The sequence below is a fragment of the Lolium perenne genome, chromosome 1 (assembly GCF_019359855.2).
Source record: "Lolium perenne isolate Kyuss_39 chromosome 1, Kyuss_2.0, whole genome shotgun sequence".
NCBI lineage: Eukaryota > Viridiplantae > Streptophyta > Magnoliopsida > Poales > Poaceae > Lolium > Lolium perenne.
In genome coordinates, this window is record NC_067244.2 from 210937250 (window position 1) to 210964674 (window position 27425).

At 43.9% G+C, this 27425-nt stretch overlaps 2 protein-coding genes across 4 annotated transcripts; both read left to right on the forward strand.

Moving 5' to 3' along the window:
* Positions 1-7927: 7927 nt before the first annotated feature.
* On the forward strand, positions 7928-21200 carry LOC127322866 (protein ROS1C). 3 transcript variants are annotated; one of them, XM_051351304.2, is made up of 20 exons: positions 7928-8207; positions 8298-8679; positions 8801-10831; positions 11425-11515; positions 11637-12529; positions 12651-13003; positions 13248-13327; positions 13786-13870; positions 13947-14038; positions 14127-14195; positions 14607-14643; positions 14748-14830; positions 15179-15616; positions 15751-15787; positions 15855-15918; positions 15992-16131; positions 16849-16914; positions 17026-17140; positions 17218-17256; positions 20732-21200. In XM_051351304.2, exons 2-20 carry the CDS (start codon positions 8316-8318, stop codon positions 20881-20883), a joined length of 5229 nt encoding a protein of 1742 aa, XP_051207264.1. In that variant the 5' UTR covers positions 7928-8207; positions 8298-8315; the 3' UTR covers positions 20884-21200. The 3 variants fall into 3 exon arrangements, with proteins under 3 accessions (XP_051207264.1, XP_051207248.1, XP_051207255.1); XM_051351288.2 differs by having other exon boundaries at positions 7929-8207; positions 12609-13003; XM_051351295.2 differs by having other exon boundaries at positions 7929-8197; positions 12609-13003.
* A 2322-nt stretch (positions 21201-23522) lies between these two features.
* On the forward strand, positions 23523-24764 carry LOC139834061 (uncharacterized). Its single transcript, XM_071824444.1, has 2 exons — positions 23523-23849; positions 23952-24764. The coding sequence occupies exons 1-2, from the start codon at positions 23523-23525 to the stop codon at positions 24762-24764; spliced, it is 1140 nt and encodes a 379-aa protein (XP_071680545.1).
* The last annotated feature ends 2661 nt before the right edge of the window (positions 24765-27425 follow it).

A 27425-nucleotide genomic window follows, 5' to 3' on the forward strand; every position in this document is an offset into this window, starting at 1 on the left:
GCCGGGTCACCACAAACGCCATCGGTGGTGAGGTCAACACCGGCAACCTTGCCCTTCTTTCGGCGCAATACCCGCTCCTCGCGGCGCAACGTTGGTGTCTTTGCTATGGTCGGTGAGGCCAATGATAGCCCCTTTGCCCTTCTATTGGTGCTTCCTTTCTGCCTCTATCTCCACTGCATCTCGTCTCCTCCCCATGGCCTCATGTTTTAGGTGTGCGTGGGGAAACTGTCCACCATGCATCTCGTGGTGCGCAGCTTCCCCGGTGGCAACCTCTGCAGCTCGTTGCGCCTGGATCTTAGCCATGGATAACACCTTGGCGGCTATGAACTCCTGAGCGGCCACCTCCATGTCGCGAACACACGGGAGGACTCGGCGGCACGGGGAAGGAGTGCGTTGTTCTCCACCTCGAGGTTGACGCCATGCTCGCATTCTTGTTGTTGTTGGGACATCTTGAAGAACGCGAGGATGGTGGTATGTTCTAGGTTCGTCAGCACCGCTGCCTCCCCCTTGTCGTCACCGAAGTCACCTTCTTCTAAATCTACCTCGTCATCCGACGGCGGAGGCGTCGGCTTGGGCGTAAGTGGTGGTGCTAGACTCATTAACTACGAAAAATACTCCTTAGTCGGCCATTTTTTACGGTCGTAAATAACAACTTTTTAAGTGGTTTTTGTAATTTTTAGGACCTTCCATGGCGCATATGAAATCTCTACTAATTCAGCTCTACTCATGCGGTCATGCCAAACATGTTGTTAGTGTCAACGGGAACATGTCCCTTTGTCGCTACAAGAGGTAGATCTAGTGGCGCGAGAGGACTCAAAGCGAGGGGGTGTGGGGTGCTTCTTGCTTCCGGCATCTTTTCCAGTTGTATTCAGCTAGCATGATGTCGTCAGTTGGCATTTAGTGATATTGACTAATTCGATGACAAGTACGCATGCTGTCTAGGTAATGTCGATGCGCGCTTGTGTTGTGCCCTTGCTGGATGCGGTGGCTTAACATTTGGCTTTGGGAAAGTTGCACTCGTCATCATCGACGCACGTGCGATGAACCCTTCTCCAAGCTTTTACCTATGAGTTGTGTATTTTTAGTTTTGTTCCGGTCAATTGTTATATGATCTGTGTTAGGTTGATGGAGTTCCTATCATGAGGTCGACCATGTCGAGTTCAACTTTATTGTCTACCCCTGCCTGTAACTTTTGAACAATAAAATATATCCATGTACATCAACCGATGTGACAGGTGAAAATCTTCACGAGGGCCTCCCGTGTCGCTCTCAGGCGACACTAGGGGCAACCAAACCCTAGCCCTCTAGGTTAGCCGCTGCTGACGACAACCGACAACAAGCCTCTCTCGCTCTTAGCCCTCGCCCGCGCATGTGTGTGGCATCTGCCCTCTTCCCGTCGTCTCACAACCCAATCCCCATGTCCCTTGTTCATGAGCCCCCTGCTCCGTCCATGGTAGCTGTGAGTGGATGTGGTGCCCAAAGCTTTGGATCTGTTGGGCTGCCTCGCCGCGACACCAGGTTCTCCACCCTCAGGTGTTGTTCCGCTCCTCGTTATCCTCGCGCTGGAGCCTGTCGTGAGATCTAGGGATCTGCGGCGGTGTCGTGTCCCGGGTTTTTGGTCTTCCCGGTGTGGAGCATCATCTCGTGTAGACCTGGGTTGGGGCCCTATTTGCCCAGCTCCGGGTCGGCGAGGTTGGGGGAGGCTGGTGTGCCTATTCATGATGGTCTTTGTTCTGTGCTATCTCGGGCATTTGCTAGCCATGAGTTTGGTGCGCGGTGCTAGTAGGTTGCGCAGGTACCCTGTGTTTTTGGGTCGGCTGGCCAGCAACGCACCGGGCGTTCCCACGATGGACGGATTTGGTTTGATTTCCCAATGCTCTTCTCTTTGGGGGGGGGGGGGTGCTTGTTCCGGTGGATAGAAGTAATTACAACGAAAGCCCTGCGTGGCCTGTCCATCGTCGGTGACGACAACGTCCTTGGACGCCTTTTCCCTTGTTGAAGGCGTTGCCTTTTAGCGCTCTTCTTTCATTAATAGACTGGTTCCACCCCTTCACGACCTCATGCCCGCCTTAGTGCTTCACTCTATTGGTTTAATTTGTTCCTCTGGCGGCTTGAAGGTGCACCTTTGACCTCTTTGTCGCCTTGTACTCTTATTGAGTGCAACTAGGTTACATGTATACAATATGTTTAATTTCTCAGTCTAGGTGATCGTTTCCTGAACCTAGGGAGGTTTTCCGAAGCGGTGTCATGTCGAGGGAGGCTATCGATAATTTCTTCTCATGCTTGGGCTTGTTGCTTGATTGCCTAGGTTGGTGTTGAGGCCCTTAGGTTTGATGTTGGGGAAAGTGAAACCTTTGCATGACCTTTGTTTTTGCCGCCGCTGCCGACATCCTTCGACACCGGTTTCCTCCTTGGGGCGCTGCCTATTCTCCCTGCTTTAGCTCACGGGAGTTTTCTCTTGAGATAATGTTTCTCTTTAGAGGTCGTGCGGTTGGTGACACGTGGTGCACGAGTGGAGATTAGTTGAGGTTTGTGATAATGTTCCAGAGCCGTTATGCGTCTCAATCTTCTAACATGTTCTCGTAGTACTTGTTCATCTGAAGACTTATGCTCATCCGAAGGATCAAGCGAATCTTTTATCTCAGAGCTTAGTTTAGTTTTTTGATCATTTATCCTTGTCGAGTCTTCTTCTCTATGTGTCTTAATGTGTTGTTATCTCTAGCTGTCGTTTCTGATTTTTTTTTTATTTTCATTTATGTGTAATGTGTTGGTTTCATGTTTTCATTATTTTTGGTCGGTAGTGGCTTTATTAATTTAAAGGGCTTTCTATTTTCGTGCGCTCGGGTCCTTAGTTGTACTCAGTTTTCCCGAGCTCCTTAGTTTTTCTTTAGTTTTCCTCAAGCCCTTGTTTGAAACCCGCAAAAGGAGCTTAGACGGGAGGATTCCCGTTTAGTTGATCGTTCCGTGCTGACGTTTGGGGCCGCGTCACGTGGGGCTGGTAGAAAGGGACCGCGTGGGACATGACGAGACCGCATTTGGTTGTACGTGAGCAGGAGCTGGGTTCTATCCCTCTCGGCCCAAATTGGCATTTTAAGAGCACCTTTTCCCCCTCTTTCTCTCTGTCACCAAATTAGTATCAAATCTAGAGAAGGTTGCATTTATGTCTTTCTTCAATTATTTGTGCATTTTGGCCCTTGTTGTTTGCCCAATATGGCAGCAAATCTAGAACCCCCTATGGTCCATATGTATATAGTTAAATCTAGAAGCAAATCTCCAGGGTAATGTACGATAAATTCACAGTCATAGTAAATCGAGAAAACAAAGTAGGGCCAACAAAATATAGTAGAATAGGGATAGATAATAGGGATCCCTCCCTAGATAATAAGCTGCATACAACAACCAACATAGTAACAGGTTCGAGGTTTTTCACAACACCATCATACTAACAACATAACAACAAGGGATCCCTAGCTAACAACAAAATAGATGCTGCTTTGCAGCAGCAACACACGTCCAGGACTCCGCCTACCCCATCTGACTCTTCCTCCACTTGTTGCTCCCCTTGGGCACCTTGGGCTTGAGCGGAGGCATGCGCCCGGCGGAGATGTCCACCCGCTGCAAGTTGCGGAGGTGAATGCCGAGCGCCTTGTGCTTGGCGCGGAAGGAGTAGACGTTCACTATCGCGCCGACCTTGGGAAAGGTCCTTCCGATATCCTTGGCATGCGTGAGGAGGCAGTTGAAGTCGGTGCCGCCGAGTCTCCTAGTGCAGAAGGGGCACATGTAGACACCGTTGGCGAAGTAGGAGATGTACTGGCCGGCCTGCAGCCTCCGCAGCACACGCCAAGTCTTGGTGTGCTGGTCCTCGTCGTCGCTGCCGACGTCGCTGCCAGACACCTGATCCATATTAAATGGAAACTATGAGTGAATGAGTTGCAACGATGACTAACGTGCATGATAACAAAGTTAGGAAAAACTGAGGCAGCCTCAGTTAGAGTGGACATGATTATATATCTACAGGGACGGTGTTAGCGAACCAAAGCTCACGCACAACAGATTTGTACACAGCAATGGTTCGCTGAACCCTCCCTGTAAAAATTTGTACCCAACGATTCATCATAGGCAAAGAAACAGATTCTAGATCTGAATTTGAACACATTCCAGATTATTTGCAAAATTAAACGGTTGATATCTTTTGATTCGTGCATAAAATAACTGATTGAGATCCCATGATTACTTGCATAAATTAACTGATTGAGATCCCATTATTACTTACATAAATTAACCGAACGGCCGAACCCCAAATGTTAAACGAAATCAAGAAGGGATCAAAACAAAATGGTATAAAATCGGCGCAAATATTAACCCAATACTCATCCATCTACAGATCATCACTAATAGTTACTAGCGAACCAACAAAAATAGGGTTCAAAAAGGAATGGGGAACAAAAAAGGGAGCAAACCGTAGTTACCTCGTTCCATGGGTCGTCCATGCAGGTGTCGTAGGGGTTCTGGGGCGAGATGTACGGCACCTTCTCGTAGGGGTCCCATGCCGGCGGGATCTGACCGCCACCGGCGGCAGCCTCCGATGCACCGGCGGCGGCGGTGGCGACGACCGTTGAGGGGACTATGTCGAAGAGGGAGGCGTCGTGCTTGGAGCCGACGATGTCGTGGACGATGGGATTCACATTCTCCTTGTCCATCTCGCCGGTAGAGGAGAGGGAGGGGGAGAGGGTTTTTTGCTTTGGAGAAAATGATGTGACGTGAGAGGCGGCGTTGCGTGAGCGAGTGAGAGTGACAGAGATAGTGCGAGGAGGCGTCTATAAAGGCGAGGGGTGGTTAATGCGACCCGCGTCCTACGTGTCCACCATTGCATGTTTGCACGTTTTGGACTTCTGCAACGCGACACGCGTCCATGATTGCACGTCTTCGACTTCTGCACCGCGACCCGCGTCTACGCGTCAATAATTGCATGTCTTGCACTTTTGCACCGCAACGTGCGTCCTCGAGTCTAACCCTGTAAATTTAGATATACTCAAGTATATCCTCGAGTCTTATACTAGCATTTTTTGTGTGCTCAGTTTTTCCCTTGAGTGCTAATACTGGCTAGTGCAATATACTCAGTTTTACCCTCAAGTGGTTGGTCAACAGTGAGTCAACAAATGGGATTAACTAGTTAAATGAGTCATTTAATGTGCAAAAAATTCCAAAAAAGAGTGCCACTTACTCATGGAGTCTTCTTACGCGACCTGCCACGTTGGAAACCATAACAATCATAGATAAATCAAGTTTTACCACAAATTTCCACTTCTCAAATCACCTACCAACTATGAAGATGCATGGTTTCCACAATAAGCCCTTCCCAAAACAGTTTTCCGCAAAACATAGTTTGTCTGAATGAGGCCACAATTCTCACACTCATGTATATTTGTATTGCAAATAGTTTGAGGTAGGCCAAGATGGGTTTCATTGTACAAAACACACATTTTCCATTTTTTAAATCTCATATTTGAATCCCTTAGTCTGTTTACTACTCAGGTGCCCTTGGTTTCTTGATACTACTCAGTTTTGCCCTCTCCCTTCACAAATTTTCACAGACGTGCAACATTGCCCTGATTGGTCTAGCCCATGTCACGCGGATCGTGCCCGCCGACCGTTGATCGTATGATTTAACGGGCAGGATAACCCCTCTCTCTGATCGGGGCCACCACCCTCTCTCTCTGTCGGCGGTTAGCTTCCACCCTCTAAGTATGCTAAAGGGCGGTTTTCTGTATTATTTTTCACGCACTAAAAATTATAAACTCTTTTAGGCATTACTTTTCACGCAAAAAATGATAAACCATCACCGATTTGTTGTAACCATTACTTTTCACGCAAAAAATGATAAATCATCACCAATTTGTTGTAGCCATTAATTTTCACGAAAAAAATGATAAACCATCACCGATTTGTTGTAGCCATCCCTCCGGTCTTATTTAATTGACTCAGATTTAGTATAAAGTTGTACTGAATCTGAGTCAATTAAAAGAGACCGGAGGGAGTACTTTTCACGCAAAAAATGATAAACCATCACCGATTTCTTGTAGCCATTACTATTCACGCTAAAAATGATAAACGAAACAATCTATCTATCTCTGTATTTGAAGTTTGGGAGGGTTCACCATCTACTTATGTTAACTTTCGAGGTTTTGACCTGAAAATCAAATGGGTATTATAAAGGGAAATAAAAGTTCAAATAATGTAAAAACGAAACAATCTACCTATCTTAGTATAGAAGATTGTCTGTATGATTTTTGAGGTCATTTAGAGAAGGTCGAAAAAACCTAACTTATTACAAAAGCTGGTTTCAGTGAGACCTAACCAAGTTTGGCATACATGATGCCATACCTATAACAACAAGGAATATCTAAAAGGGAAAGTTTCACAAAATTTGGAATTTAGGGTGAAAATGATGCCATACATGATGCTGTTTTTCGAGGTTTCGACCTGAAAATCAATTGGGTATTATAAAGGAAAATAAAAAGTTCGAAAAATATAAAAACGAAACAATCTATCTATCTATATATAGAAGATCATCTGTATGAAATTTGAGGTCATTTAGAGAAGGTAGAAAAAAATCACGTTGTTAGAAAAGCTGGTTTCAGTGAGACGAAACGGCATGCGCTTAAGCAAAGTGATTTTTTCGAACATCTCCAAATGACCCAAAATTTGCCATACATGATGCCATACGTGTAACAACAAGGAATATCTAAAAAGTGTCAAAAAAGTTTTCCGAACCGTATTGCTCTATCAAAAAGAACCTCACCATGGTGCCAGTATAATTTTTAGTTACAAACTTTCGTATTTTACCTAACCTTCAACATGAAACTTGTTTCAAATTCATTTTGGTGTACAAGAAACAAATCCCACCTTGATTCGAGCACCACAACCTCTAAACGATGCCGATGCCGATATCGGCATGGTTAGAACGGCTATGCTCGCCGCCACTGCTAGGTCACCGTCGGGATGCACCCTCAATCCCGTCCCCTCATTCGATCACTGACACACCAGAGATACCGCCGAGACCAATACCGAACGTACATGCTGATGCCAATGCCGAACATGCATGCACGCCGCTGCGGGCACGGCCACGCCGCCCCGCTATACTGGACGCCATAGACCACCGCGAAGTGTTTCCCTTCGCCACCACACTCTCCTAGCACCCATCTATACACGCCAGAAAGGAGAGACACTAGTTTTCTCTACATTACTCGCGTTCGTGTCCGACACGGTCAGTCAAAGTGTTGAGGTAGTCGTCGATGTCCTCGACCATTTCTTCTCTTCTTTGCATGGTTAAACGCGTCTAGTTCATATCTATCTAATGCGTCTGGTCTCGCCTCATGCAGTTCTTTGTGGACGTACGTCGATCTCATCTCGGCACCCCGCAGGCCACCTCCTCCGTGCCATCGCTGTAGAGCTCCGTTTAAAAATCTAATTCTACCCGTGTATTGCCCCTTGTATCAGCGTCATGGCCCCACTTGTCATTCGATATACCGAAGTTCCACTCGTTCACGTTTTGGTCAGGGATACATCGATGCTTATGGTCAAACAAAAGATGGATGATCTGACGTGTCTTTGCGGGCTCTACGTGGTCCCACTAGTCAGCAGATAACGGTCAACCATCGGGCAACCGGCCGTTACAGTACGTGTGATGGTTTCAGACAAGGGTTTAGGGAAAAGTGAGAAAAACTAAGCGGCTAGAAAAAACTGAGCACAACTAAGGACCCGAGGACACGAAAATAGAAAGCCCTAATTTAAAACTGGGTTTATTGACATCAGCCGATATCTAAACCATTTGTATTATAATTTTATTAAAATAAATAATTATTTTTTCATAGATATATAGAGAGTCGTTACGACTTCTCAAACGCGTCGGCTACACGCCGGCGCGTGAGAGAAGTCGACTCAAAGGAAAGGTTTACCGCGCAGGTCTAACTGCTTCCGCCGTGAGCATATCGGAGAAGAGCTAACTCCCTTTCCGTTTCCTCTCCATCGCCGCTCCTCTTACTGGTGGACGAGTTCGCCGCATTTGCTGTGCCGCCCCGTTCCTACATCCTTGCTTCTCCCGCCTCCTGCTCTTGCGCCCATCTCTCTCGGCCAGATCAATCTCTTGTCCGGCAGCCTGGACGGCCCCTTGCTCCCAAATCCGCTGTTTTTAGGGGTTTGTGGAGGTTTTTCATCCCCTTACGCTTTCCCCCTTTTGCTTTCTCTGTGCAATTTGTTCATTTTCCCCTGATTTGATCTTCTACTTCTTTGCGCAGGTTGTGGGAGAAGCAAGGATGGAGCCCTCGGGGCTCAACCCGCAGGCAAATCCTGCCGTGAACCAACTTAATTTGACCCCGGGCATCCCTGGTACAGCCATGGCCATATCAGCCGGGATCAGCCCAACCAACGGGCTAACTTTGTTCTCAGGATGCTCCACGCCGATGGTGAGTGCTATGCGTGAGGATTCGACTCCACCAGCCGCTCTTCCGGGTTCGATGAGTGGCGCTGCTGAACAAGATGCTGGGTCCTCCATCCGGTCGTCCTATAACCTGCTTGCAGGATGCACGCAGGTGCCGATAAGTATCTTGGTGTTCCATAGGCGTCTGACCGGAAGGGGATCGAGGTCCCGGCCGCCTGCAATGCCCGCTGTTTCACAAGGTGAGTTCTTGGTAATTTGTCCTTCCAAGGATTTATGATAGTTTCGTCGAATCTTTGGTCTGGGTTCGTCGTTTGTTATGATGACTGGCTGCATTTTTTTCTTTCTGTATTTCCTCTACAGACTCTGAAGATGCAGCTTCTATTCTGGCTGCTCCAAGTGATTTCTTATCTCTTGGAAGGGCGTCAAATTTTGCTGCGATGAATCCTTCAGTACTCGCTCCAGTTAATTGCGACTCAGAACAGCCACCAACGCATTTCCAACCAAATGGGTTAGATGCTGAAGCACCCCAAACTAGTATTCAAGCAGAGGAGAGTCAACGATCATCATCATCAGCAGCAGTTGCCTGTAATGGCCACAGTAACTTAGAATCAGTTTGCCCTGCAAACACTGATGAAACACAAGGTCAACACACTAAAGAACTGACTTCGCTGCTTGCTGAAGGTGTAACTGATCACAGCATGCATAAGTACGAGCGGAAGCGAAAAAAGCTCAAGACGGGAGGCCAACTGAATGATCACACAGTTTTGTCAACACCAGCTGCTTTTATGGAGAAGACACTCACTCAGATAGATACACAGATTTCAGGTTCTGAAAAAATTAGAACATTGGAAAATGAGGAGATCCCTGCACCAAAAGCCAAGCCTCGGAGGAAGAAACATAGAGCAAAGGTAATACGCGAAGGCAAGCTAGGCAAGAAGAAAAAGCCTGAAGTTACAACGCCAGAAGTGAAGTCTCCCAGTCAAAAAGCCAAGAGAAGTTATGTACGGAAAAATAGAAATCTGAGTTCTCTGGAGAAGTGCTCGGGACCTGATAAGGAGCAATCAATTTCTGCAGGAGCAGAAGATGCTGCTAGAAGCAGAACTGCAGCAGTTCGGAGAAGGCTGCAGTTCGAACTTGGTGAACTAGGAGTGCAGGGAGAAGACCAATCATCAACTGGCAACTCACGTCACCACGTCAAGGAGAAACTCATTCATGCTAAAAGTTCTTCATGTTCAGCCACCACTACATCATTAACTCCACAGACTGGACATGAACTGAATTTAGACATGGAAAATCCAGCAGGAGGATTAGCTTCTGGCATGATTCGCGAACTGAACAAACTAGGAAGCACTCCTGATCTTGATGCCACAAGTATGGGGGTGGCCATAGCGAAAGGAAACAACAAGGACCTGGAGGTGAACTACTCTAACAAAGATGGTTTTGATATGCATCGCTCGGCTACTTCTATACCTGAAAGAACATCCACAGAAAGTCAGGTGACTAAGGTGTCAAAAGTGGAGAACAGGGAACATCGACAACATAGAGAGAGCGAGTCTTCCCTGTCTGGCTCACAGGACTCCGTCATCTTGAGGACTGCTGCTCAGATGCTAGCATTTTGTCAAGCTGGTGGGGTAAAAAAGAAGCGATCGGTCAGGGTTCGCAGGAGTTCTTTTGTTCCTACTACAGATATCAAGAAGAATATTGCACACACAGTTACAAGATTACCTCAGTCATGCATGGAGGCCCTGTATGAAAGTACCTGCATTAAATTTATGACCAAGAAGCGTTCACAAAGGGGACGCCTTCATTCCTGCAGTTCCATTCAACCAAATATGGACAAGCAAAACATGTCTTCATCTGGAAACTCTTTTTCTGGTGGATCTAATGGATCAGATAGAAAATTTCAGCAGACTTTACTGCAGTCTCCGAATAATCGAAAAACCAACCTTGGTATCTATGAAACACCAGAAAAAAGCTCAGAAAATACATCAAGTGCACCATATATGAATTTTCTTCAAAGGGTTGCATCAAGGATGAAACATCTTAATTTGAACACCGGGCATGTGCATACGAATGACATACATTCGTCTCTGACCACGACCTCTGTTGTTTCTTTTGGAGTAACAGGCAGTCTCTCAAATTCTCTTGTACCATTTGGGGGTCAGATGCTCATTCCATATGAGAGGCCATTGCCTTTAGTCAAGAAACAGCGCCCTCGAGCCAAAGTTAACTTGGATTTTGAGACAACAAGAGTTTGGAACCTTTTGATGGGGAAAGCAACTGAGCCTGTAGATGGGACTGATGTTGACAAAGAGAGATGGTGGAAACAAGAAAGAGAAGTTTTTCAAGGACGCGCTAATTCATTTATAGCACGCATGCGACTTGTTCAAGGTACTTTGGTGGAGGTGTAAGATAATTAAGATTTCAAATCAATTTTAACATCCATGTCATACTGAATTCGATTTTTCTTGAACACTCTTGTTATCCCTTCCAACTGCTGACACCTATCTCAAGGGTTTGGCAGAGAGAGTTTGTTGATAGATTTGTATAAATATTCACATTACCTATTATCTGACATCCTAGTATCAGAAAATAGCTCGATGGAGAAAAAATTAACTTGCATCTCTGCTACTGAAATAACCCCACTACTCAATGTGGTAGATAATGCAGTTATGTGAACATTTTATAACCATCTGTAGAAAGTGATTAAAACTTTATGTCTCTATTGTACCAAATTAATAGGTAACATTTAAAGTTTGCAATTGACAAGTTAACCTCTTCTTCCCAAACCTGGATTTTGTCATTCACAAAATGGTACAATGTAAAAACCTTTAGACTCGTGTATCATCATGTTCTTAATATGACCATTGCCGAATACAGGAAAGGTATGTGTGAAATTTGAAGTGTCTATGTTGTTTAAATTTTGAATTTCCATGAATCCATGGTTAAAATTTCTAGCTTATTTCTTATCACATGTATATCAGGTGACAGACACTTCTCTCCTTGGAAAGGATCAGTAGTTGACTCCGTAGTAGGAGTTTTCCTCACTCAGAATGTATCTGACCATCTTTCCAGGTATGAGGGTCACAATCCAACTGTCAAAACAAATATCTGATACTCAGTGTTCTTAAAAATACATGATGAATTGATCTTGATTACGAACTCTCCTTATGATTTCTCTTTTCCCAAAATACAGCTCTGCCTATATGGCCCTTGCTGCGAGTTTCCCTGCAGGGCCAATCAATGGCAATTGTAAGGATGATATTAGCAGTCAAGACATTGAAGAAATAATTAGCACGAGTGTGGTAGGAGAGATAAACATGTTTGACTTTTTTGATACTAGTCCAAGAGCAGAACTAGGAGGGAATTTTGAAGAGCTGTCAGTCACCTATGAGAAGATACATGTGGAAACAAGGAACAATACTAGTGATTATGAGTTGACTAAAGGTGAAAATTATTCATTTTATTCCAAAGAACCAAATGAAGGTTCTTGCGACCACCAAGAGACAGTAATAGACCACAAAACACGGAAATGTCCAGATTTCTCCATAGAATTAACAGCATCATTGAGAAGCTCACCAGATATACACTTCCAGAATGAAATATCATCTCAGAGTGTTATAGTTTCAGAAACTATCCCTCAATCGCGATTATCTGTGAGTTCTGAGAAAAATTATCCACCTAGAGGTGGTGCTGGTGCAGCTTCTCAGCAGCTGAGAAACAATTTTGGTGCTGGAAATTCATTAGCAGGAAAGGATGCCACAGCCAAGGAACTTGAATGTCAAAGACTCAAAACAATGGCAGTAAATGATGATTGCGTAGGTGAACATGGGATTCCCCCTACTTCCATGATATATTATCCATTTATCTCAGTTGATCAGCAACAAGGAGATGTGACGAATGAACCATATGTTTCGTCTACATCTTCTAATAGTTCCTCGGGCTCTGCATCATCACTCCTAAAAAATGGCTTAACTGGGAAGAAAATTCCTCTTTTCATGCCATCTGATAATCAGGCAACACAAAAAATTTGTAGCAAGACTGTTATCTCAACACGAATTTCTTCAAAAATAAGCACAGATCTTCCAGGTTAGCAAGCATCTCTTCTATCAGTTTTATTAACATGCAATTTTGTTAGTTGCTTGACACAAGGCTCATACCCATGCAGTCGAGTTGCATGGCGACAAGAGCACTAAGTTTGAAGCATCAGACTTGCAGGAGCATGAATCACTGTCTGCCACTGGTGGAATGATAGCAGAAACAGCAAACGGGGTGGATGGATTTGCTTCAAAATCCGGTTTTACTTCCCACAGTGAAGTGCTGGATAAAGAAGCACAAGCATCAACACCAAAGAAAACAAGAACGACAAAGAAAAAAGATACAGAAAATTTTGACTGGGATAAATTTCGAAGGAAGGCTTGTGACGATGGCTACATGAATGAAAGAACTTTTGAAAGAAGAGACTCTGTTGATTGGGAAGCAGTACGGTGTGCGGATGTACGCAGAATTTCTCATGCCATCCGGGATCGAGGAATGAATAATGTTTTAGCAGAGCGAATCCAGGTACTAACTGAACATTGGGGTTTTGTTAATGAACAATTTTTAATAGGTTCTGTTTCAACTGCTTGAGGTTTTGTTGAGATAAGACTTTATTTTTGGAAGGCTGTATTAACCTTACAGCTTAAACGTTTCTAGGAGTCAAGGATTTACTTGGTTTATATGCACTGTTTGATGTCGATGAAGTCTTCTGTAGCACTAAGATATCTCATGGCCCCAGTTATGCTCACTTTAATTGCTCTTTTCGCAGAGTTTCCTGAATCGTTTGGTCAAAGATCATGGGAGTATTGATCTTGAATGGTTAAGAGATATTGCCCCTGACTCAGCAAAGTAAGATGCCTCAGTATATCTCTTAACACTTTCTGTGAAAATTTACTAGTTCTTTTTTCCCCTGAGAGAACACAAAATCTTTGCGTTTTGATTCGTTGATAAATAGAAGTTGTTTACAAGCCCAGAGGGGCCACACTCGAGACAACAACGGGATGCCCTACAAACTAGGTCGGAGGAAATCTTCTAGTGCTTGAAATGACAAGTGAACTATAGCCATCATGTGTGAACAAATAAAATGTAACTAGAGGTATAATAAGATGATGTTGCATTTAATATCTGAAAACGAGTACTGTGTGCTAATGTAAAAGTTACGTGGGACAAGCATATCAACAAAATGCTGTCATATGTGACGCAGTTGGCTAAAGCTGTGAAGGATCTGTTTAGTTTTAAGAAAATCTGGGAGCCCCATGCAGTTCAGAAAAGATAAGTTTATTAAAATTGATTTCATTTTTTTCCAGGGATTACTTGCTTAGCATACGTGGACTGGGGCTTAAAAGTGTTGAATGTGTTCGTCTACTGACATTACATCATCTTGCTTTCCCTGTAAGTTGCTGTTGGAGTAGTTTTGATTCATCTGCAGTCATTTTCGTATTTACATACCAATGCTTTGGCCACTCAGGTTGACACTAATGTTGGCCGGATATGTGTAAGGCTGGGATGGGTGCCCATTCAACCTCTTCCCGAATCTCTACAATTGCATCTCCTCGAGCTGTAAGCGTCCTGCATTGTCTAAACATTTATTTCATATTGTATTTTCAGTTACAGTTTTCTTATATTGATATTTTTTTGCTTGTCAAAGATATCCTGTCTTGGAGACTATACAAAAGTACCTCTGGCCTCGTCTGTGTAAACTTGATCAAGAGACACTGTGAGTTATAACAATACCAGCTTTAAATTTTAATTTTTTGTAGCGAGTGCACGTTTACCCCATTAGATTGGAGCAAACTGTTTTAAACTGCACTGCATGTTTGAACTGCATTTTTTTCCACTGTATCGACTGCATCGTAAGTTTCAACTGCATTGTTTGTTTCTACCGCATCGCGTGTTCTGGTGTGGACTGTGGAAGCGCGTAAAATTCAAGTGAGGGTGCTCACTCTTAGAGGGTGTTTACTAGTCAAGAAACTAGTAACTGTTTACTCTGGAGTCGCGCCCTAACTTTTTTTGCACTTGCTTTTATGTAGAATATTATAGGTTATTCTTTCCAAGCAAACTGCAATTTCTATAGATCATGTACAAATAAGAAGTATAATACTTGACAAAATTATCACAATTTTCACAGGTATGAGCTACACTACCACATGATTACTTTTGGAAAGGTACTTTTTTAGATTCTACAGAAGTATTTGTTTTTCTTTTGGAACCAGCAAATACATATTCCGTAAAAAAACAGTAAATTCATTCCTTTCTACAATCAATGCAGGTGTTCTGTACAAAAAGCAAGCCAAACTGCAATGCATGTCCAATGAGAAGTGAATGTAGGCATTTTGCAAGTGCCTTCGCAAGGTATTATAGTTTTTTTCCTTTTATTCTTTGGGAAATAGTAACTTATGTTTGATGAACAGAAAACAAAAATCTTATGGAGCAGTCAGGTGAATTGAAAACAGCATCCATTTGACATGCATAATTGATCCTTGCACCAATCTCCCTTCTGTTGCTTGAGACTTACGACATTTATTAATTTCATTCACAATATAACCTGTTGCCAATCAGATGGTTCTGTTAGTTCTGATACACACTTCAGTACTTCAGTCACACTTTGCTTGGTCTTACCTGCGAGTTTACTTTTGTGTACTTATTGAAATTTCTTTTCCCTTCTGAATCCTGTTCTTTTCCTGATTCCTCGTAATGAAGTGCACGGCTTGCACTTCCCGCACCTGAGGAGAAAGGCTTGGCGTGCTCGAGAAATCAATTCAATTTCCAGAATGGTGGCATGCCCACTCTGAATTCAACTGTCCTGCCACAGCTTGAGGGAAGTACCCATGGAAGGGATTTTCCTGCCAACAACTCAGAACCAATAATTGAGGAGCCAGAAAGTCCAAGAGAGGAAGAACAGACAGAAACCTTGGAAAACGATATCGAAGATTATGATGCAGACACTGGTGAAATCCCAATAATAAAGCTTAACCTAGAAGCTTTTGCTCAGAACTTGGAAAATTGCATCAAAGAAAGCAATAAGGACCTCCAACCTGATGATATTGCGAAAGCACTTGTTGCTATTAGCACTGAAGCAGCTTCAATTCCAGTCCCTAAACTAAAGAATGTACGCAGGCTTCGGACAGAACACTATGTGTAAGCAATTAATTAACTTTGCTTTAGCTGCACTTACCGTATAGCTATTGCTTTCCCATGTATATAATGTTATTTATCCAGAAAATGTCAAAGTTATTTAATTGCCAGTTACTGAAGTTAGATTCCGCTTGCAGTTACGAACTTCCAGATTCACACTCACTTGTGCAACAGGTTAGATGCTGCCATCTTCTTTTAAGCCTTTCAAAATATTGTTCCTGATTCAGAAAACAATTAACAGCTAGGACTTGACCAACGGGAACCCGACGATCCAAGTCCTTACCTACTGACCATATGGATGCAAGGCAAGCTTATTTCTTTGAGAATACATGACTGCACTTGTGAGTTGATAAACATGAATATTGTAGCTCTATGCAGATGACATAAAGGAAATGAGCAAGGCACCAAAACCATGCTGTAGCACTCAAATGGAAGCTGGATTTTGTAGTAACGAGAACTGTCAGTACTGTGTGCCTGAGCGAGAACACCAATCGCAATATGTCAGGGGCACGATTCTGGTAAAGCAATAAATTACCTAGCAACTTTAAATACTGGTTAGGGATGTTAGTTTTGTTGAACACAGTGCATAATTCATTGACGCACAAATTTGTTTTGGGGCAACACAAGTGAAGCCATCCTAGAAGGCTACATCTAATATTCTAAATCACTGAATTAATCAAATAGTAAAGAAAATTATATTAGCATTGCTGTTAATTAACCTCTTAACTCATAAAGCATTCTTAATTCAAGGAAAACTGAAGGTCAACATATATACATAGTGTGTGTAAATTGTATATCAAACACAGATCAGTGTTGTATGTACCTTGTGTTTGTTGCATGAACATAGTCCGTAATCTGTGCTCAGAAGAAGAACATCAAAGTATATTTTGGGCTTCTAGGGTAATCTGCGAGTACCAAATTATTATTGGTAAGCTATATAATTTACACCAACAGTTTAAGAAATATGAATAACTCATTGGAGGTCGATCAAATGCACCTCTATTGTGTATGTGATCTGTATTTTGTTGCATGATAATAGTCTATAATCTTAGCTCTGAAGGAGAGTAGAATGATTGTTTTGAGTTTCTTAGCCATTCCATCCATGAGAAAGAATATTGTTAGCGAATTAGTAAATACAAACGGTATAGTGATAGTATTAATGATTCATTGTTGGTCTGAAAAATTGGATGTGCTTCTCCAGTCTCCACTAATGAAAAGTTACTGAACATGAACAGGTTCCATGTCGAACAGCTATGAAGGGTAGTTTCCCACTTAATGGGACCTATTTTCAGGTTAACGAGGTATGTCACATCTTTTTTTTTCCCTCAAGAATAGGGCAGAGAAAAGCTACTGGCCATGGGTCTCCTCTTTCTAGAGAGTTACTTGCAGGATTTTCTTAATTATTCATGCAGGTTTTTGCTGACCACAAATCTAGCCATGATCCCATACATGTCGTAAGGGAGCAATTATGGAACTTGGAAAGACGAATGGTATACTTTGGGACTTCAGTGCCTTCCATATTCAAAGGTTATGATCAACATACATCACTATTCAGAGAAATCTCATCTGCAATAGTACCAACAGCTTTTATTTTCCTTCTGTAGGTCTAACAACTGAAGAAGTACAACAGTGCTTCTGGAGAGGTAAGAAACAATAGATTTCATTTAGGGTCAACGCATTTTACCATGGGGAAACATCTTGCTGCCTCTTCAAACAATTTGTACAATGCAGATCACATGATACAATAACTATTGCTTTATAAGTATAGGGTATAAATTTATGGTTTACCTGAGTGTGTGCGTCCACAAACACACGTACCCCAAGCACCACACACACTAAAGACATCTCGGAATGTTAGGACTTAGGACAGAAGAACTGCTAGAATATTAATATGAATGGAGCACTGAATTAGTTAAAGTGGAAGGGAGCTTATTCATAAATTTATCTTCTATATGCACCAACTATGGGGCAACGGAATTTTCTGGGAGACGCCATTTTTGGGGGAAAAAGGTGGAAACCTCTCGCTCTCTCCAAACAACTCATCAAAGAGTCCTGAAATTTTTCGGCACTAAACTCCTGCATCCTCCCTGCGACGAGTGGGTGCGAGTCCCAGCCTGTACGGCTCCTAAATAGTACTCCATATTAGACTACTAGGCTAGGTTTAGTACCCTGAGAGAGTAAGGACATGATTTTCTGAGAGAGTTGTACCCTGGAGGAACACGCAATCTCAACCACACGGAAGTGTGGGCACTTGTCCAGATATTACACAATAAATGTGTGCTACCAGGATTTTGTCAAGGCTAGCATCATCTCCAAGGGCAGCATCGGGATCTGGAACTGGAGCTGAAGCCATAGCTGCTGCCCTCTAAGAGGATCTCAGATTAAAGCGCCTTCCATGTCGCTCCTGTGGGCAAAACGAGGGGCTACCAAATCCTAGCTGCGGTCACTTCTATCTTCTCCCTCTCCTGCAGCTTCCATTGTTGGGTCCCACCCTGGGCCAGAGTCCTCCAGATCAGACTGAAGAGTTGGTGGCATGCTTGGCCAGCCAGTGTGCTCCCGTAGCCAGGTCAGGCGGTTGTGGCAGCGGCATGGCTTCTGTACGTGCCGTTTTGGCTTGAGTAGCTTGACCGATAGCCGTGGGGACTACTATGACTTCAGCCTCCCTATGTAGGTGCATCCCTCTTGGTGTGCCAGGACATCCCCTCCAGCGTCCTAGACTCCATGTTGTGGATGGGTGATGACCGTGGCAATTTTTAATGGCGGAATTGGGGATTTGGTTGGCATTGCTGTGGCCGGTGACGATGGTGCTAGTGTCAAACACTGGGGATTTGGGTGAAAACCCTTGATTTGTTCTTAGCTGGATGGATCTGACAAATGCTGGCACATGAGCATGGTCTCCTAAATGCATTGGTTTTGAAGCAACAGCGACAACGGCACAAGTTCAAGTTCTCTGGGGTGAAAACTACCGACCTGCCCTTTGCTGGACTGATTTGGCAAGGGTGGCATCCAAGCGTCGTCCTCTTCGTGGGGATGCTGTCATGCTGGAGACTTGTTCTTTATATGTTCAAGTGTCGTTTATGTGGTTTAACTGGTTGTATGGGTAGCATGCCGCCATTGAGTGGCATTTGTTGCCATTTTGTAATCCAATTTTGTCATCGACATCGCTTGTATACAGTTTGGCTGTGCTCATTGGAACGACGCAGAGGCTGGGAGGATGACACTGCCATTATCTAAAAAAAGCATATCATAATTTGATCAAATAACAGATACAGAGCTCAACCAGATGAATAGAAAAGTTATTACACCCTTTTGATTGGAAACTGCATTGCTAAGCCCTCCAAATGGTTGCATCCAAAGTCCAGAGCAGGAAGTATCCAGCTCCACCCCCAGCCTATCAATTTTCATCCTGTTAGCCAAAGCTGTTACGAGCCACGCTCTACACAAACAATTTTAACTTATTTGGATCTCTCATCTTCCAAATGATCCCAGTCAAATTTGATGTTGTTTTCTGTGTTCTCTTTGGAACATGCTGCTTCACACCCTTGCGCTCTATCCCTTAAACATAATCCCCACCTTGTAAGCTGACTTGACAGAAAATGTTTCTTTAGGATCAAAATGCCATTCTAAATAATCTTCCATAATGTCACAAATACTGTTGGACAGAATGGCCTTGACATCCCCTGGCTGGAACAAACTAGAGCCTCATCCCAAGCCCTGTAACAGGGTTGATCAGCCAGACACCTTAGTCACCACAGATCATCCCTTTAGAGTTCTAGGTCTTCGGTTATCCCCCTCCGGAAGCCAGGGGTCATCCCACACTTCAATATTCTCACCATCGCGACTCTCGACACTGAGATGTCATCATTGTATTTGATACCAACACTACCTCCTTGCAGAACCGAGCAATCCATTCACACCATAAGTGTGCAAAACCTTTCACACATAAGATTTTCTGCAGGAACAATCAATTAACTTTATCATAGGCAGTGGCGCAGCTCATGTGGATTCCATCAGTTTTTCTTCTTCGCATGGGTGACACCTTCAATCCTAGAGAAATAGCTTTGAGCCGATGCTTGTAATAGTTTCTTATAATAGTTGGTAATGTGCATCTTCAAATTGGCCTCCCCTCGTTCTGTTCTGTGAAATCACTTGGTAAGCTCCATCAGTTTTTCTTCTTCGAAATGGGTATATCCCCGGCCTCTGCATCGGTTGGTGCACACAACCATTTATTAAAAAAGTGAATATTCAAGAGTTACAGTTCATGGATCAACGAGGGTCGCTACAAAAATCAACCATCTAAAAATAAGAACCATGCTAAGCATCTTCCAATCTCTTAATAGGCCGCCAAGTAGCCTGGTAGAAAATATCCTGGGTAAGCTCCATCAGTTATCTGAATGGTTTCGAACTGGGTATGACCTAAGATATAAATGCATAGAGCGAGCAGTAACATGATTCTGTTCCTGAATCATTTATCAATATGCATGAGATGCACACTTGTGGATGCAAGAGTTTATGGCGGAGTATATCGCCCATATCGGCATTGTTCGCAAAGTTACCTAAGTGGGTATATGTGCATTGTTGGAAACATTACTATAGTGGGTTGATGAGCAGCAGCAGCAGCAAATCGAAGATTCGTGGTGGTGACTGGTGAAGCAAGAGTTAGGGGAAATGATTATGTGTCCCTCAGGGTGGAACACCCTTCATTTCTACTGCTAGCCTGCTAGGGTCACATTCTCTAGAAAAAAGAAGACCCAGACATGAACAGCTACAGACCCAAACTCTCAACTGAACCAAACCCAAACTGTTCCTTATAAGTTATTATAATGCATTGCTTAGACTCGTTCCAGAACTGCTGGAGCATGATAGCGTTTCTGTACAACTGTACACATGATATCCTTGTGCCCCAATTTCGTCAAAACATTGCCACTATAATAAAGCTCTTCTTCCTGAGTTAATAATATTATTAGGATTTTAGTATATTTGGCTCCAAAGGAATGTTTTCTTTTTTCGAAGACGTGTTTTAGTTGCTTCGATAATTATTAGGTAGAAAAGGATGTACTGCACATGATCTTTCCATAATTTATCTGGAGTTTTCTTGACAGAGTAAATGCAATGCAGGATTTGTCTGCGTGCGAGGATTTGACATGGAGACTAGGGCGCCAAGGCCTCTGTGCCCCCATCTGCACCTTGCAGCAAGCAAATTGCCCAGATCACGCAAGTCAGTAGCAACTGAACAAAACACGGATTCAGCAAGGGCATCGGTTTCATAAAGATCATGCTGATGGTAATAGCGTTAGCTCTCGATCTTCGCATGGGTCATGTTAGTTTGGGATGACAGCCCCGTTCTTCTAGAAAAATAAACCATGGAGTAGTAACCTGTTAATCACAAGATGTGGGAGCTGATTTAGCACGAGAATTATATATCCAGTTCTTGATCCTGTAGAATATCGGTTTTTTTTCTTTTCCCAACGGGACATTGTTGTATCTTCATTTATTTTCCATTCGGTTTATCAATTGTACTAGCTTGCAAAGGGTTCTTGTTTATGTACGAACATCTTGTATATATCTCATTGGCTTTCCGTGTTTACTGGCTCGCCGGACGCCCTTGTTTATGTTCAGGTATCTTATTTTTCTTGTATACTGTTTTTTCATAACTGACTGTTCCCATGCATCTGTGAGGTATAAAGCCTGTCATATCAGTAATTCAGTATGGTATTTCAGTATTTAATAACCTCTCGTGAATGTATGGATGGCATTGCTTCTGACTCCCAGTGGCCAGTGCCGTGATCTGAGTGTACATATAAACTAGCTCAATACTAAACAGACTATATTAAGAGCAAGATTGTTTCCAACACCTGAAGGGGAGGTGGAGGCACCTTATCGACCTGGCAGGCGCTTTTGTAGCGGCATCCTTGAAGTTTGTACCACAAGTTTCATTGGCGTCGATGGCCGAAGCATTGGCTATGTGTCATGGGTTGGAGCAAGCTCTATGGGTTGTCATGCTGCCGAAACAGAATTCGATTCTTGGGAAGTGATCCAATATCGTTCAGGAGAAGATCAACTACGTAACCAAGAACCAAGCGACGGCAACTTTTGCAGATTGTTTGACCTTCACAGGCTTAATGTAGGGAAGGTTGATTTTGGTCATCGCTTGAGGGATTTCAAGGTTGCAACAGTTGTAATAGATAGGAATTGCTTTGAGTCAAAACTTAATATAATTAATTTGTTTGATGACTCCCTAGCTTGCTTTTACAAACCCTGGAGAACAACGTAATTGTTATTTATTATACAGTATATACTTAAACAATAGGAAACAAATTAAGCTACCACGTTCATCCACATGGGTAAGAAGCTCCCTTAATGATAGAATTGGTCGATGCACCCTTCGGTTGGAGAACATAATGCTTCCAAGATTTTTTTTCCCCTTTTGTGTATTTGGTCTAAGCGTAACTGCATCAGAAAAACCATGTGAGGAAAATACGAGCAAGCCAAACACGTTACATCCTCCAGCAATGTAGGCAAGTGGACGCCACTATTCTTTCATAGGCAGACAAGAAGGATATGGAAAGAAAAAAAAAAAGAACAACCTTACCGTGAGATTACAGAGATATAACATAGAGAGCGATCGATCGAGTTCAAGCACGCAATGCAACACCACCAAATCAGACATTGACACGTTGGATATGCCCTCGTATCAGTTAGGTCTGGAGTTCAGCGCTGAGCCGCTGACCAAAGCCAACTCTCTTGTCTACGGTTGTTTGCACCTCAAGCTTACATTTTGTTCTGTCTCAAAAATATTCTTGATCCAGGATGACGGATTACGCGCCCAGTCACGGCCCGGCTATACTGAAGATATGTACATCTCAGTTAGTTTTGATTGCTGTTATACTGCCATGTACAGACTTTGTGTATGAGCGTGTAAAATCCCATGTTTATAGCATCAAACTTTGTGGTAACGAGCGGCATCACTAACTCTATGCACACGACAGTTGAAGAACTTGTTGCCAAGGGCACGTGTTATGCCTCCCTTTATTTCTTTTCCCAACTCGCACTTACAGTCATCATCATGTTTGTGATTATATACACGCATGAGACAGGCTGAACCAAAAGCAACTCGTACAAAAATTCTACGAAAAATATGACGACACGCGCGGGAGTGCCCTGGTGACGCCAATCTTGAGTTGCAAGGGTTTTTTCATGTGGGGCCTGGCAATTTAATCAGGTGAGGACGAGAACCTCGATAACGGTGTTGCATGCCCGTGGCTCTCGTGAAACATCCGGTGAGGATGGCGAGAGGCTTTTCGGCGACGAGACACTCCCTTGGCTCCCCAAAACGTCGGGGCATTACTGACTGGAATGAGGTGCATGCACATGCCTCTCCAAAAGTAGTGTAAATGGATGGGCTGAAAAGAATCTTTCTTATTCAGGTAAAGAAGCATTATTGAAATCTGTGATTCAAGCTAAGCCGATCCACGGTATGAGTTGTTTCCTGCTGTCCAAAGGCTCATGTAAGAAGTTTACTTCAGTTATGGGAAGATTTTGGTGGAGTGGAAATTTAGATAAAAGATCTATGCATTGGTTAGCCTGGGATAAATTGGCTGTTCCAAAATCAGAAGGAGGAATGAGATTCCGTGATATGCAGGCTTTTAATGTAGCGCTGCTAGGTAAACAGGCTTGGAGAATTATTATGAAACCGGATTCTTTGTGCTCTCAAGTCCTACAGACAAGATATCTTCATAACCAGGAATTGATGGCTGCTTCTGCCCCAAGGGCAGCATCTAGGACCTGGAAGGCGATTTTGGCGGGAAGAGAGGCTTTGAAACTGGGGCTTATAAAGCGAGTAGGCTCGGGCCAGTCAATCTCAATTTGGGAGGATAACTGGCTACCGAACTCTGCTACAATGAGGCCGATGGGCCGGTTGGAAGACACTGGTCTTGTCATGGTTAATGAGTTGATGACAGGAAACCATGAGTGGAATGAGCCACTAATTCGTGAGCTTTTCTTTGCTCCTGATGCTGATTCGATAATGAGTATTCCTCTAAGAAGTTCAGTGGGTGATGATTGGTTAGCGTGGTCGAAGGAGAAATCTGGGATATATACTGTGCGATCAGCGTATAGAGCCTTGATGGAGGCACGCCAGTCGGAGGAGGCCAGAAATGACGCTTCTGTGCCGTCTTCATCTGACAATGATGTTGATGTGTGGAAAAGGCTGTGGAAACTTCCAGTAGTACCAAAGGTGCGTGTCTTTTGGTGACGAGTTCTTCGAGGTATTTTACCTGATTATAGGACTTTGTCACGGCGACATATAATGGAGAATAGCACCTGTGCTCTGTGTAAGGCTGAATCTGAAGATTTGATGCACGCACTGATTGAGTGTAGTCACGCAAAGTTATTCTGGGAGGCGGCTAAGGAACTTCTTTTGATTAAGCTTCCAAGGCTACACCCGTTAACTTGGGCGAAAGATATACTTTGTGAGAAAGCTTTCAGCCAAAAGGAGAGAGCTATTATAATTTCAGTGATGTACTCAATTTCGTCATCAAGGAATAATCTTACTCACGGTGAAGCTGGCTATAATCCAGCCAAGTCGATTGAGTTGGTGAAGGAGACCTTGCAGACTCTAGAGTTTCCAAAGGAGAATCCCAAGCCTATTAGGCCGGTTGCTAAGTGGCAGAGACCTCCAGATGGTTTTGTGAAAATAAATTCAGATGGGGCGTTCAATACCAGCGATAACTTGGCTGCAACTGGTGTAGTTGCTCGTGAGGGTTTGTTATATAGGGGTGCCATGGGTAAAACGTACCGTGGTATTTCTGATCCTCTGATCATTGAGACTCTTGCACTACAAGATGCTGTTACTTATGCAAGGGACAAAGGGTTTAGTAGACTTGTCTTTGAAGTGGACTCTGAAAATCTGGTTCATCTTTGGCACAATAGAGCGACTGATCGTTCTATGGTCAAGAATGTTTTAGATGAGATTAGTGAGCTGAGTGTGTTTTTCACAGTTTTTAGCTTATGTCATGCTCGTCGTGAGGCTAACCAGGCAGCTCATTCTTGTGCAAAATTTGCAAGTATCCAAGATGGGTTGTTTTCCTGGGATGCTGAACCACCTACTTTCTTAGTTCACAGCCTACAGGCTGATTGTAATGGTGTGTGAATGGCGGCTGCAAATTTCTGACGCACTCTTTTCCTTACCAGGGTACCTAAGGGGACTGGAAGGTTTTTAATGAGGCGGCTTGCTAGCTTTAATATATTGATTCTCAAAAAAAAAAAAGCGCCTTCTCCATACTAATAAGGCTACATTAAGGGCAAGATTATTTCTAACGGAGGTGGAGAGACATCTGACCCGACACACGCCTTTGTAGATGCATCTCTGAAATTTGTACAGTTGAGGGTTGAAGTTGAGGGTGGAGCTTACAAACTCTATTGCCATGTTTGGTTGCAATGAATTGGGCTCTAAATTGGCTTTTTAGAATTGAGGAGCCCAATTCTAGTGTTTGGTTGTACTCAGTATTGGGCTGTAGAATTCGGAACCAATTCCGCGCCCGTCCCCCCGCGCGGCCAACTTACCGGTTCGCGAATACAGAGCTCCAGACCTCTGTATTGGCTCGGAATTGGCTCGCTCGCGTTCTCTCCCGAAAACAGCGAGCTGCTCTGTCCCTACCCTGGAGAAGCCTTCCCGGCGGCGCCGCCAGGTCCGTTCCGCCGCCTCCCCTCTCCCCCTCCCTTTCCGTTTCCGGTCTCCTCCGTCCGCCCATGCCCTCCCTCTTCTCCTGTCCTCCCGTTCCCCTGGTGCACTCGGGCGGCGGCGCGATGTGCTCGGGCGGTGGCGCGAGGTGGTTGAGCAGCGGCGCGAGGTGGTCGAGCAGCGTGAGGTGGTCGAGCGGCCGCGGGTGGTGGTCAAGCCTTGGCCAGCCATCTCCTCCGGCGGTGGACGCATCCCCTGGCTCCCCACTCCCCGCGCAACCCGAACCCTAGCTAGTTGGACGGCGGCGGCAGGTGGTAGAGAGGCGGCGGGAAGTGGTCAGCGACGGGCGGCGGACGAGCGGCGGCCTCCCCTCTCCTGTACCGAGCCTTTCCCCGTTGGTCCCCTTCCCCTTGGCTCCCCTCACCTGCCAAAAATATTCTCATTTCCACACATGTGACATCCAAACAGGATTTGGTATTCCATTGAAACCTGAATTCTATAGCTCAATATCACGCGCATCCAAACGCTCTTTGTGGTATTCCATTGCATTGGTTGATTTGGTTTTCCATTGCCATTTCAATTCAGAGCCTAATTCATTGCAACGAAACACAGCATATGGGATATGATGCCGCCCAAACACAATTGGATTCTTCCAAACTGATCTTCTTCCAGGAGAACGACGTACTGTTAGTATTATATACTTAAACAATAGGAAACAAATTAAGCTACCATGTTCTTCTACATAGGTTAAGAAGCTGCCTTAATGATAGAATTGGTAGATGCACCCTTCCGTTGGACGTTGGAGAAAATAATGTTTCCAAGATATTTTTTCTCCATCTGTGTATTTGGTCTAAGCATAACTGCATCAGAAAAAAACCATGTGAACGAAATGCGAGCAAGCCAAACACGTTGCATCCTTCAACAGTGTAGGCAAGTGTACGCAACTATACTTTCACAGGCAGACAAGAAGGAAATAAACAAAAATGAACAACCTAACCGTGACATTACATAGAGGTAGTAACGTACTATACTAACAAACATCACCATGATTACGGGTATGGTTGCTGACTTGCCGTGTGGTTGTGTCGGCAAATTGGACGATTTTTACCAAGAGACTACCTACACGATCCGTTTTTCAGAATGTGGAGGGGTGTTGAGTATTGTGTATTTGTACATGTTGTACCGTTGTAGTAGTCTGTTGTAACATAGTCCCTAGTGTCAAGGGTAGAGCTTTTTATTGTATTGCATGCGCCTCTTCATGCCAACGTTCCCCCTCTTGTAATCATATACTTATATGTATCATCGAATACAATCACAACAAATCATTGCGCAAAGCCACCAACCTGTATTGCATGCGCCTCTTCATGCCAACGTTCCCCCTCTTGTAATCATATACTTATATGTATCATCGAATACAATCACAACAAATCATTGCGCAAAGCCACCAACCTTGTGGAAGATCTTCGAGTTTGGGTCACCAAGCCTGCTCATTTATTTGCTCTTCTTGGCAGTCTATATATGATTGTCGTTGGTAGTTTTTGGCAAAGTCTATGCTCACAGAAAAAGAACCAACTGAAGAGTAGTAGTAGTTGCATAGAGCTAGCCCAAATGTTTTCTACCGTAGTTCAGCTCCAAGTTTATGGAGCCCAAGCCCAACTAGTGTACTTGATCAGTGCCATTTAGTTTGGAGTAGACCAGTGGCGGAGCTTGGGAGAAAATGAGGGGGCAAAAGTTTTTTTTTTTCTTCCAAGCTGCTCCCAAATGCCCCCCTAGCTTACACTAAGCTACGCCCCTGGAGTAGACATTGACACGTTGATGCCCTGGTCTCAGCTAGGTCGGGAGTTCAGCGTTATCCAAAGCCATCTCCTGTAGTCTACGGTTGTTTTACCTTGAGCTTTCGTTTGTTAGAGCAATTCCAATAGTATAGCCGGTTGTTGGCTATAAGCAAGATGCCATGTTATCTATAGTTAATCTGTAGCCAATAAGTATAATAGTTAGCTATAAGAATGTACTACTTTTTTAATGGATGACCCACCTTTCATTCACACATCTTGCCTAGGAGCACGTGCTAGAGCTAGCTCTTGCATAAGAGCAATTCCAATAGTGCAGCCGGGTGCTGGCTATAAGGCC

What these genes read in the sequence shown, in the direction of transcription:
- LOC127322866 (XM_051351288.2), top strand. Translation starts at nt 8,316, where the DNA reads ATGGAGCCCTCGGGGCTCAACCCGCAGGCAAATCCTGCCGTGAACCAA. An exon ending in ACATGATTACTTTTGGAAAG is followed by an intron (nt 14,644 to 14,747) that starts GTACTTTTTTAG and finishes CAATCAATGCAG; the next exon opens with GTGTTCTGTACAAAAAGCAA. An exon ending in TTTGCAAGTGCCTTCGCAAG is followed by an intron (nt 14,831 to 15,178) that starts GTATTATAGTTT and finishes CTCGTAATGAAG; the next exon opens with TGCACGGCTTGCACTTCCCG.
- LOC139834061 (XM_071824444.1), top strand. Translation starts at nt 23,523, where the DNA reads ATGGGCCGGTTGGAAGACACTGGTCTTGTCATGGTTAATGAGTTGATG. An exon ending in AACTTCCAGTAGTACCAAAG is followed by an intron (nt 23,850 to 23,951) that starts GTGCGTGTCTTT and finishes GCTCTGTGTAAG; the next exon opens with GCTGAATCTGAAGATTTGAT.